The sequence below is a fragment of the Centruroides vittatus genome, unplaced genomic scaffold (assembly GCF_030686945.1).
Source record: "Centruroides vittatus isolate TY-2023 unplaced genomic scaffold, ASM3068694v2 contig_3117, whole genome shotgun sequence".
Taxonomy (NCBI): domain Eukaryota; kingdom Metazoa; phylum Arthropoda; class Arachnida; order Scorpiones; family Buthidae; genus Centruroides; species Centruroides vittatus.
This window is the reverse complement of record NW_027122008.1, coordinates 30,021-43,674: the sequence shown is the minus strand read 5'-3', so window position 1 is coordinate 43,674 and position 13,654 is coordinate 30,021. Positions and strand designations below refer to the sequence as shown.

The following is a 13,654-nucleotide window of genomic DNA, read 5'->3' as shown; positions in this document are numbered from 1 at the left end:
ACTGAAAATATTTGCCGTCCGCGTCTTCTGTCTTCAACCAAGGTAGCCTTAAATAAGCGAGACACAGAGAGCCTTCTTCGACTTTCGTCGACGTCTCCTGTCTTCTCTCGAGGGGTTTTATAGATGCGAACACACACTTAATAGAGCATTCCTTCGTTCCTGGTGCTTGGCCGCATCAGGAGTTTAGGTGCTCTGCTTTATTCCAGTATATCCTGCTTCGCCAAGCTTTGCAGGAGTTTACAATTTTTGGAGCGGTCGCAGCCGCATTACAATTTTTTTCCCGACATAAGTATGTTTTTTGTCATAACATTTTTCATACAGAGTTTGAATGAATTATATTACAGACAATTAATGAATAATAAATAATGAAAAGTGAATGAATAGTTGTCAGATTGAGAAGTTTGTGCAGAGTTATTATAAAACAGTCTTCGCACAGTTGTTGAAATCCCAGTTCTTATATACCGTAGTTGGAATATAGATGCGAACACAAAGAACCTTCTTCATCTCCCGTCGGCCTTTTCGCTCGATCGTGTTTTCAACAAACGGCACACAGAGAGCCCTCTCTTCCTCCCGGCCGCATCTTCTGTCTTCATTCTGCGGCCTTAAAGATACTTGGACACACAGAGCCTTCTCTGCCTTTCATGCATTCCTGAAGTATTCTTAATCACAAAATGTCCGGGAAGGCTAAGGAAAAGGAAGAAAAAGGTGAAAATTTGGAACAAGTTTACGCTTAACAATAGCTACTTACAATAGAAAAAGCCAACAATACATTCTAAGAATTCGTTAGGTATTGTTGGAATATATTTTTAACAACGCATGACGTATTACGGTTCCGTTATATTTTTACGTTACGTGTTACGTAAAAACATTTATGGATTTGAAATATTTCAGAAAGGATTATTTTGTTAAAATAATATTTATTAGAAAACTTTTTAAAGTTGAAATAATCTTTTTTTTAATAAATAAAATTATAAAAATGTCGAATTATTCAATTCTTCTAAAGTAATGTTATATGTATTTTTGAAAATCCAAAGAGCAATTTGTAATGTTAAAAAAAACAATTAATTATAAATCGTATTGTCGCATAGAAATGAAAAGAAATACCTTTTTGATGGAATTAAGAAATATACGAACAAGAACAACGTTACATGAAAACATCATGTAACGTTGTTCTTGTTCGTTGTTCTTGTTGTTCTTTTTTCTTGAAAAATCTTAAGAACAGTGGTGTAATCATTATATCAGTAATCATACAACGTTAAAAATGAAAAAATAAATCCCCGGTACTCTCTGTTCCCATATATAAATTGCTTATATGAAAAATACAAAGGCCAGGTTTAATAATTTTTCCGTTCATATTAAAGCAAGTAAAAAAAGAAAGAAAATAGACTATCTAATATAATAGAGAAGAAGTAAAAGTACAAGATTATCAATTGGATAACGCAGGAGTCGTATACCTGTCCGCAGCCCAAATACTACATAGGAGAAACTAAAAGAATACACCTATCCCTCGGTTTACACGGTACTTCTTTTACATGTTTTCGCTTTTACACGGTTTAAAAAATAAATGTAGAAAATAAACTGGCTATGATCAAAAGGAACAATTTTTAACTCTAATCTACATCTATCTTCCAATCCACCTTAATTATATGTTATAGTTGATATTTAGGATACTAGGTGACAGTTTTATTTCAATCCGTCAAATAGTAACCGATAAACCGATATAGGGTACTCCCCCATACGCATGAAGTTGCATTCATTGCACATAGTTTTATACCAGAAAATTTTAATTTTTCATATTCATAAGTAACAAACGATTACATTATTTTTTATTACATTTTTTACATTACATTACATTACATTACACAATTACATTACATTTTTATGAATCTTTCAGATTTTATTTTTTGTTCCTTTGTACTTTGTATTTAATTAATAAAAGAATATATTTTTTTGCCTTTCAATATTTTTGTTTGATTTATGTACCTTTAAAAAATTGAAAAAATTCATAATTAATAAACAACGAAATTATGCGTTTTTTGCATACTTTTCGATTTACACGGTTTTACATTCAAAAAGATACAAATTCGATTTACACGTTTTTCTCAGGAACCTATCTTCCGTGTAAATCGAGAGATAGGTGTATTAAAAAACGACTCAAAGAACATGAAGCGGCCAGAACATTGAGACGTAGTGAATCCCCTTGGTTTCAACACTAATCATTTTAAATGTAAAATCAACAAAAATAATATAAAGAAAAAATCTAAATTTTTTGAAGACAAAGTCCTTCCCAAAAAGAGGAACCACCATTTATTAACTTTGTGTTCCAGACATTAAACTTTTGGCGACTGACCTTTTCTTTTATGCTACTGGCCACCAAACGGTCCTTTAAAAACAAACATATATCCAATTAAAAATATAAACATTTTTAAAAAACAGGAACTGGTGATGTACGGACGTCTTCTATTTTCCATCATATTTTCTTGGGGTTGTTTCGGCTTTTATCTACAACGAAATAGCGTTGTAGATGAAACCAATGTGATTCACTACGTTTCAATGTTCTGGCCGCTTCATGTTCTTTGAGTCGTTTTTTAATATTCTTTTAGTACAGTTCTATAAGTACAGTAGTACCTCGACTTACGCTACCCCGACTTACTCGAACCCGGAGTTACGCGATTTTTAAATCTCGTCGATTCGTCTTTTGTTTGAGCTCCACGCAACTTTTAATTACTCACTTCCCCCACACTACTGTTCTGCTTACATGTTCGGACGTGTCGCGCGGAATCGACGCATAGCTGCAATTTATTTTGTGTTATTTATTTCTGTAGATATAACAAACACATCTTAAATTAAGATGTGTTTGTTATATCTACAGAAATAAATATATAACAAGATATAACAAACACATCTTAAATTAAGATGTGTTTGTTATATCTACGGAGACTTGAGAGACTCTACTATGTCATCCAAATGAAGTAGAACTGATTCTTTTGCATCTAACTAGAAAAGAAAAACTTTGTCTTTGGAATGTAAAGTTACCATTATTGAAGACTTCGATACAAAAATGAAAAGAGGTTACAAATTTTAGAAAATATAGACTCCAACGCAGAGCGCATTTCTTCTAAAAACGAGAAATGAAAAAATTATTAGCATGCTACAAGGAAATTTTGCGGGAGAAAAAAAAATCTTTGAGCCGTCAGATGAATTTGTTAGATTTTATTAAGCCTTCTACATCAAAATAACTTCGGCTTAGTATTTTAATAATATAATTTGTTATACATATGTATTATCTAAAATTTTATTAAGCATTTTTTTCTAACTTGTTGTTTTCTTTAGTCTTCGGCCCCAATTAAAAAGAATTTGTATGTATTTATATGCGAAATTATACCCTGACTTACGCGAATTCGACTTACACGGTTATCGCTCGGTCCCACCTATCGCATAAGTTCGGGGTATTACTGTATAGCACGTAGCTGCGGCTAAATAAACAGTTTGGAAAAGACATGGTGGCAGCTGTCCGTATGACCAGAGTCGATAGATATACTGATCCTGGCGCTTCCAATAGCTCCAATGCTACGATACTGGTGTAATAAGTATTTCTGCCACTTCGAGCGCTTCAATCGCATCAAAGGAGTAATTTTTGCCTGGAGCATAGGGAGAGTCAGCTGTAAACATTCGAAATTCTTTTAATATATGAAATTTTCTCTTTTTTAACTCAGATATTTCTTATACTGTATATTGAGTTTTGCATAGGGTAAAATTCAAAAATAAAATTTTTATGCGAAAGAAAGTTTTCATTTTGCAAAAAATATTTTTATTACGTCACATCATAAGTATCATTACGCAATTCATCAAGAATGATTTCGTAGTTAATTTCTTAGAGAAGAATCAATACATTCTATCTCTAACTTCTGTTTGCCATATAATATAATATCTTTCTCAAAAGCCTTATATTTGACTTCTCATCTAACCAAAAGTAACCTTAACAAATTTTATCTTTACATAAAAATTTTAATAAATTCTAAAGTTATATAAAGTAATAATATGAAGTATCTAATTAGCACTATACGTCTGCGATGACTTCATATATTAAATTTATGTCACATAAAATAAAAAGAGATCAAAATGTCACAATTGTGTTATTGTGATTAACACCCAATCGAGAGGAAACAGGCAGACATTATTTTTTTCATTAAAATTTATACTTTAGCGTATTTGTTATCTATTGGGCGTTACTTGGACAATATTAATTAATTGAAAATACGTATTTTCTTTAATTAAAGCATTATATACAATACCCAAACTCTTTATGAAGAATATACTAACCTTATATATCCATTTCTTCATATGTACTGTACAATAACAATGTGGTTATATTTAAAGGACAATCACATCACAGGTCGTAAGCAGAAAAAATTATATTCTCTATGCTTCATTTCTGTTTCCTTCAAAATATATATTTCGGACTTAAGTTCTTTTCATTTGGAAAAAATAATATCATAGGGAAAACGTTTTTTCATTATGTTACTTTATAAAAGAAATTATATACAGTATATATATATATATATATATATTATTTTATTTATTTATTTAGCATTCTGGTACAGAGACCCTGATGCGGGGTTATAAAGCAAAAAACAAAACATAAGTATACATAATCTTGCAATATATATATATTTAAAATAACAGTTTACTTACATTATGCACAGAACGAATATTAACAAATGGTTTACGTACTAAAACAATTAAAACATTTCGACAAACATTCTTTCGACTTCGTGCTGATCTAACTTTGAAATTGTCGCTTGTATTCACTCCATGATCTTTTCTTTTCTGACAGGCAAGAATTTTTCTTTGTCTTCATTACTTACAACGCAACGATTTTGCTTTTAAAGGAATACTACATTTATTTCCAAATTTTGTTGTCTACGGGAGTCAGAGTCAAAGTTCGATTTGTCCGATTGACATTCTAAACATTCCAATCGGTTAGTTGGCGTCGACCCGTGACCTGACGGGGCTGCAATTTGAAAAATTTGTAAACTTATAAATTTCCACTGTCGTCTGTCCGCTGTCTTAATCTCGAGAACGGAGTTAGATGAAATCCGAGACCAGATATGGAAACCTTAGAGACAGGAGACCCCAATTAACTATGTATGAACTTCCGATGCAAATCAGAAGTCACGTTTTTTCAATTCAAATCCCCTGCCCGAAAGCAGTTAATAGATGATCGGCACGACTCTATTGTTCAAGGAAAAGTATGATGAACAGGGGCAAACCGCTACTAATTTGAGGTAGAGAGCATATATTTTAACTGAAAAGACATGAACATCCTTGCTCCGAAATTCCTGAATAGTTTATAATTGGACATACAGTACTGTACAGTATAAAAAACAAACAGGTAGGCTTATCGAACAGAGCCTTGAAGTAAGGTCAAGTGACCTCCAAAATCTTGTCTCTAATCCGCTTTTTGTCTCGTCCTCTCGAGATGAGAATGTACAGTCATAAATCGGTACTCGAAAGTTTCGGAGCCCGAACAAATCGGTACTCGACCAAAAATTTCGAAAAAAAATGCCCCTGTTCCCGAACAAAATTTTGGTACTCGAACAGGAAAGCCCGCTAAGTCCACGTGTGGTGATTTCTTATAACCGTGAACGAATCAAAAAGGGGCGATACAAAATTAACGAGAACATTTATTAACTCACATACATCCAACTTGGATCTTACACAAAAAACGCCTCCTATCGTGAACAATGGACGAAACGAAAGTGTACATTTGTCAGACAATGAACAAAGACTTAGCTTGTAAACAATTTACCTTTTGTATACATATAACTGACAAGATTAAGGTTCAAATTATGAAACTCGATCCCGAACGGTCCCTTGACGGTCGGACACACAAAAAGAACGGATAACGCCTAACTAAAGCGCGGTTTACAATGACGAATATGATTAACCTTAACACGACAGACAGTTACGAGACAGTCATTGTTTCGCATGCACATTAACTTACGCTGTGCTATATTTTTTGGATTAGCATCCTTTTCTTTTGATTTATTATCCCTTAAACATGGGTCCCAAGAAGTATAAAAGTGAAAGTGGTCAAGTGAAAAGGAAAACAGTGAGAACAACAATCGAACTGAAAAAAGAAATCATTGCTAAACACGAAAATGGAGTGCGTGTTTCGGATCTTGCTGTCCAATATTCTATGGCTAAGTCGACGATATCGACTATTTTAAAGAATAAAGAAACAATAAAAAGAGCTAATGTTGCAAAAGGAGTGACTACGTTGACAAAGCAAAGGCCTCGGATACTTGAAGAAGTGGAGAAGTTGCTACTTATTTTTATAAATGAGAAACAGTTACTAGGTGATAGCATTAGTAAGACGTTTATTTGTGAAAAGGCGCTAGAAATCTATGACGATTTAGTGAAGAAAACCCCTGGTACAAGTACGAGTGCTTTTGTATTCAAGGCTAGTAGAGGGTGGTTTGAAAATTTTAAGAACCGAAGTGGAATACATAACGTAGTAAAGCATGGAGAGGGAGCTAGTTCAGACAAGGAAGGGGCTGAGAAATTTGTCGCCGAGTTTAGTAAACTTATAATGAAAGAAGGTTATGCACCTCAACAGGTGTTCAATGCAGACGAAACTGGGCTATTTTGGAAGAAAATGCCGAAGAGAACCTATATTACAAAGGAAGAAAAAGCACTACCAGGGCACAAGCCAATGAAAGATAGGCTTACTCTTTTGCTGTGTGGTAACGCAAGTGAAGATTTTAAGGTTAAGCCATTGTTGGTTTATCACTCCGACAATCCAAGGGTGTTCAAAAGGAACAATATTATGAAGAGTAAATTGCCTGTTATGTGGCGTGCTAATTCAAAGGCCTGGGTGACTCGGCAATTTTTTGTTGAGTGGGTGCATGAAGTTTTTGCACCAAGTGTGAAAGAATATTTGCAAGAAAAGAACTTGCCAATAAAATGCCTTCTCCTATTAGATAATGCTCCTGCTCACCCTCCAGGCTTGGAGGAGGATTTAGTCGAAGAATTCGACTTTATTCGGGTTAAATATCTGCCACCTAACACAACCGCTTTGCTACAACCAATGGATCAACAGGTCATTTCTAATTTCAAGAAATTGTACACTAAATCCTTGTTTCGGAAGTGTTTTGAAGTCACTAATGACACTCGGTTAACTTTGAAAGAATTTTGGAAAAATCATTTCCATATTCTTAATTGCGTTCATCTTATTGACAATGCATGGAACCAAGTGACATACCGTACCATGAATTCAGCATGGAGGAAACTCTGTGTACCAGAGCGAGATTTTGAGGGATTTAATGAAGAAATTGTGGATGACATTGTTTCTATTGGACAAAGCATAGGCTTGGAGGTCGACAATGAGGATATTGAAGAGCTCGTGGAAGACCACAGTACCGAGCTTACTACAGAAGAGTTGGAGCACCTTCAAAATGAGCAACAAAGGATTTTGGCTGAGGATATGTCTTCGGGAGAGGAGGAAGGAAAGGAGGATATTCCAAGTTCAGCGATTAAAGAAATTTGTGCTAAGTGGGGGGATGTGCAAGCTTTTGTTGAAAAATCTCATCCTGATACCATGGTAGCCAATAGGGCTGTACACCTTTTCAATGAAAATGTCATGTCTCATTTCCGTAAAATTCTGCAAAAAAGGCAGAAGCAACAGACAATGGATAAGTTTTTAATTAAAGATTTACCTGCCCAAAAGCGACAGAAAAGGGAAGCAACCCCCGAAGTTCCATTACCAGATGTTTTTATGGAAGGGGATTCCCCTTCTCGGCAGTAACTCCCGCTCTTCCTCCTCACACCTCCATCCACTTACGCCATCATAACGCAATCAAAAATGTAAGTTTTCGTATGTTAAAATGACTTCTTTAATGTTTTTACTATTTATTGAGTTATATATGTGTTATTTACTGCTTACCTAAAAACTAAATATCATTTATACTCTAATCTGTTATGTTACTAGCGAATCAACTGGGGATTGGAACGCATTAATCCATTTTACATTATTTGTAATGGGAAAAAATGATTTGGAGTCCGAACATATTGGTACTCGAACCTCTTTCTGGAACGGATTATGTTCGAGTACCAAGATACCACTGTATATGTTATTCGCCGTTTGTTCATATATATTGTATAATGCATTTAATATGTAATTGCTTCTTACAGATGTGTCAATAAAAGCCATTTATTGTGATTATTCAAGAAATTTTCCTACTTTTCGTACACTGTATTAGAAAACTGACCAATGGACGATTTCACCAAATCTCAACAAATATTATTGTGTAAACAACCGTGTTTACGTACGCTCACACACACACACTACAAAATTAAAAGACAGATTCTTATATATCTTCCTTAAATAGTGTTGTCTTACGAGTAATGCTGCTGCTCTAAGAATATCGCGGACAGATACGTGTACAGTATTTGCGTGCTCACCGTTATCCTCATCCGTTCATTTTCTGTGAGACATTTATTAATTATCTCCTGTCGAATTGACCCAGTGGAGTCATTATTCGCTAAAATATTGGCGATTGAACTAGTATTTCGAAAGCTGATAAATTTCTGACATTTCTCTCTACAGGGTGATTGATAAGTTCCTGTTTGAATTTGAAAACATGCATAGGGTAAGATAACGTATATATACAATCCCTTCTGATACGGTTGTTTGCAATAACATAATCCAATTTTTATATTTTTGGACGTGATTAATGATAAGTAAACTATCTTTCCATGATAAAGCCTATTCTTAAATAGCTGACAGATACGATGTATGGTAATCGGTCTTACAAGTACAGAGATGGTGGAGAATATGACGTGGACGACACGGCATCCCGACCCAGAAATTGCCACTGTAAGTTGATGACCACAGTGTCTGTCAAAAATGTGTAGAGGCATGCTGCTTGGAGCGTGGATAGTTTACTACACGCTCTCTGCATCAGAATCGTATGCTTCATTCAATCTTCATTCAAATTCATTCAACTTCATTCAAATTTCGCTATAACTGCACAGAAAAGTACTGTACGTAAATTGAAACAAATGTAATGCATTCAAAACAGAAAATTTGAATATAATACCGAACTTTTATACCACGGTTACACTAGAGTTATATGAATGAACCTAATTAGGAATATTACGAATTCTGTTGATCCATTTCCTTAACATCAATTATATTCTACGGAAACGAGATCAAATATATTGGTGGTTCATTTTCGTATAGAGCATTCGTTTCTTTGTTGTAAAATGTTTTGAAAAAATTTCAATTTTTTTAAGGAATTTTCTCTATGTCAGCAAATCGGTTAGCAAATTAGGAGGACCGCAGTGATATCCCATTTTCTAGATAAAATGGCATTATAGTTTTGATAATAAACATCATCTGGAAGTATTTTGCATAAAACAGTATACGTTAATTCTTATTTTTTCGCAAGGGATTATATTCTCATTTCTCGTAAAAGATATCGCGAAAAAATAGTTATGAATGGAGGGTAAAGATTGTAATATATAGTTTTTAACCATCCTGCCTGCGTGATAATACGTTTTTACCCTTTACTTAATATTTTGCAAAATTATCAAATAGTTTTTTTCTGCAGTTAGGCTACTTGTCAGTCTCTTATAGTTAGTAAATGTTGGTTTATACTTCTATGATAATTTTAAAACACTGCTGTCACTTTTGTTTTCCTATATGGTTGGTTTATTGATTAAACATATCATTCATCCAGGTTATTGTGAATTGTTGAGTTTGCAATTTATATCAAAATATCTGTTTACATTCATAATTCATTTTATCCTTCGATTAAAGTGAATTCTTAAGTCAAGTATCTATTCGATTTGAATTTTATTCTAAATTTATTTACAAACGAAATTAGTTATTATGAAATGCATTTATAATCTTGTTATCTGGAAGATGTGATAAATTTACCTTTCATCTTTCATTCCTAAAATATTGTTTTATTCTTATTTTATTTCTTTATATAAAAATATTGGAGTTGAAAGATACTACACTAATGAATGCAAGTTATACAAGAAAAATCGATTTTGTAAGTGATAACGTTAAATGAAACTAAAATAGTATTCATTGAGATATTAAAAGATGTAACGATAAAATTACACTATAGTTGAATATCTTAAACGAAGTTTTAATCAATTTAATTTAATGTTTTCCTATAGTACTTGATTTAATATTCTAACTATTACAATAAAAATCAAATACAGCAAATGTATGTTGTATTGTTCAGGGTATGTTGTATAGAATTAATAAATAAAAAACTTTTAAGGTAAATATGTCTATAACATTATTATACCGTAGAAAGAAAATAAATTTTATAAATATAAATATTTTATAATAATACATTTAAAAACTTAACAACAAAATGAAACTTTAAGATTTCATATAAAATGTATTAATACTTTAGTTTAAATAAATTGATTTTTAAAATTAATATATTTACTTTGTTTCTTTAATACTGTATTTTTGTAACAACGTTAATATTTCTTACGTTTACATATAAAGTATTTATCGGTTACATTTATTCCTAGATTTTAATACCGTAAAGAGAACGAAAAAAGTTTACAGAGACAATTTTTTTTTTAAATTTTATTTAGTTTTTTTTTATTTTATAAAATTAAATTTTTTCAATATTTTAAAATGTTACACAAATAAATAACGAAAAAATATATAATATAAACAACGAAAATCACAATAAATACAATTAAATTCAAATAAATATAAGAAAATTAAAATTGAACATGATTCATTTGTTAGTTATAAAAATTCTTCACAATTTCTTTGGACATTTTAAAATATGGAGCAAGTAAACAACAAATAATATAAAATAAAAACAATTCGAATTAAATAAAAAATACAATTCAGTTCAAATAAATAAAAGAAAATTACAATTCAACATGATTCTATTTTTACTTATTAAAACTTCTTTTTAAAATTCTTTTCAACATTTTAAACTATCAAACAAATTAACAACAAATAAATATATAATAAAAAAACAATCCAAATTCAAATCAATAAAAGAAAATTACAATTGAACATGATTCATTTGTTTCTTATAAAAAGTTTTCTTTACAGTTTCTTTGGACATTTTAAAACATGGAGCAAATAAACAACAAAAAATATATAATAAAAAACAATGCGAATTTTAAAAAAATACAAATCGATTTAAATCAATAAAAGAAAATTACAATTGAACATGATCCATTTGTTTCTTATAAAAAGTTTTCTTTACAGTTTCTTTGGACATTTTAAAACATGGAGCAAATAAACAACAAAAAATATATAATAAAAAACAATGCGAATTTTAAAAAAATACAAATCGATTTAAATCAATAAAAGAAAATTACAATTGAACATGATTCATTTGTTTCTTATAAAAAGTTTTCTTTACAGTTTCTTTGGACATTTTAAAACATGGAGCAAATAAACAACAAAAAATATATAATAAAAAACAATGCGAATTTTAAAAAAATACAAATCGATTTAAATCAATAAAAGAAAATTACAATTGAACATGATCCATTTGTTTCTTATAAAAAGTTTTCTTTACAGTTTCTTTGGACATTTTAAAACATGGAGCAAATAAACAACAAAAAATATATAATAAAAAACAATGCGAATTTTAAAAAAATACAAATCGATTTAAATCAATAAAAGAAAATTACAATTGAACATGATTCATTTGTTTCTTATAAAAAGTTTTCTTTACAGTTTCTTTGGACATTTTAAAACATGGAGCAAATAAACAACAAAAAATATATAATAAAAAACAATGCGAATTTTAAAAAAATACAAATCGATTCAAATCAATAAAAGAAAATTACAATTGAACATGATTCATTTGTTTCTTATAAAAAGTTTTCTTTACAGTTTCTTTGGACGTTTTAAATCATGAAACAAATAAACAACAAAGACGTATGAAAGAAAAACAATGAAAACTAGAACAAATACAAATAAATGCAACAAAATTGAAAATTAAAACGTTTCTTTTGTTGTTTATAAAAATTTATCTTTTAACTTTTTTTGTATATTTTAAAATAAGGAACAAATAAACAACGAAGATGTATAAAAGAAAACCAATAAAATGAGAACAAATACAATTAAATTCACATAAATTTAAGAAAATTTAAATTTATAACGTTTCTTTTTGTATTTTTAAAAATTTATCTTTGTATTTTTTTGGAGATTTTAAAACAAAGAACAAATAAACAACGAAGACGTATAAAAGAAAACCAATAAAAATCAGAACAAATAGAATTAAATTCACATAAATTTAAGAAAACGTTAAATTTATAACGTTTATAACGTATTTAAAAATTTATAACGTAAGATAAACGTTAAATTTATAACGTTTCTTTTTGTATTTTTCAGAATTTATCTTTGTATTTTTTGGAGTTTTTAAAAATTTATCTTTGTATTTTTTTTTTTGGAGATTTTAAAATAAAACTTCTTTTTAAATCTGTGAAAATAAAAATAAAAATAATCAATAAATTTATCTAAAATATTCAATTATTTAATACTTTTTAAATCAGTAAGTTTATTATTTTTTTCTAAATACCATTTATTTGGATGTTTTTAATGCAGTGGTTCCCAACCTGTGTTCCGCGGAACACTGGTGTTCCGTAAGCATCTCCCAAGTGTTCCGCAGATTTAGTCACAAATCGGAAAGTGTACAATCGTATTCGAGCCGCCGGATATCAAAAAATTAAAATCATAAAGTTTTCATAAACTTAAATATATATGTACGACTCGTACTTATGGAGTGTACTACTGTTTCGAATAAGATAAAGGCAATGATAAAAACTGAATGAAATATGTAAAAAACATCAGGCACAAGTTTCCCATTAAAGTTATTTAGGTATATTTTTTCCTGTCTTAGAATTGGCGTTAATAATATGAGTAGAGATTTTGAATTATAACTGCTAAATTCTAATAAAATAACTGATGACAAACTTATGTATTTCATATTAACTTAAGGAAGTGTTCCACTAAAGAAAATTGCTCACAAAAGTGTTCCGCATCCTAGAAAAGGTTGGGAACCACTGTTTTAATGAATGGAGATCGATGACCTATTTGAATATAGAAAGTCCTTTTTGTATTATACAAGTAGTATTATATGTGCGTTGTAATATAATCAGAAGAATGATAAGTCCATGTGTGGAGTACTGTGAATTTTGTAATACTACTGTTAATTTTGACGCTTTTCATGCAATAACTGAATCTAAGGCGCTGACAGCAGTCAGACAAAAGTGTTTTGGTAAAGATTGTTTTTCAGTCCAATCATATAAACAATTGTTACAGGACTGTAATAAGTATCATCGTATTTATAGTTTTGTAACTAAGTTAAATGGCTAATTATTTATTTGTTAAGATTTAGAGACTTTTCTTTTTCAGTTGCCTACCACCAGAAGGTGTAAACTAAGTGGACGACTTAATGGTTGATAGTTGGCGCTTTTGGGCGTATTGCAAATAATTATTTAAATTTTTGCAGGTAATTGCTTAGTTTTTTCTCTTTATTTTGTTTTGTTTTGTATCCGCTGACCATTCGCTTTCATTTTTCATTTTCTTTTTCTCATAAGATTATAAATATTATTATTGTTTTTTTTGGATGATATTGAAATT

General features: G+C 30.5%; 1 protein-coding gene across 1 annotated transcript; it reads left to right on the top strand.

Annotated features, from left to right (window-relative positions):
- The first annotated feature begins 6,202 nt into the window (after positions 1 to 6,202).
- Positions 6,203 to 7,810, top strand: LOC136973208 (tigger transposable element-derived protein 1-like). The gene has a single exon (XM_067267908.1). The coding sequence runs from the start codon at positions 6,203 to 6,205 to the stop codon at positions 7,808 to 7,810; it is 1,608 nt and encodes a 535-aa protein (XP_067124009.1).
- The last annotated feature ends 5,844 nt before the right edge of the window (positions 7,811 to 13,654 follow it).

Excerpts from the sequence above, each read along its gene's own strand:
- LOC136973208 (XM_067267908.1), top strand. The coding sequence starts at position 6,203 with ATGGCTAAGTCGACGATATCGACTATTTTAAAGAATAAAGAAACAATA.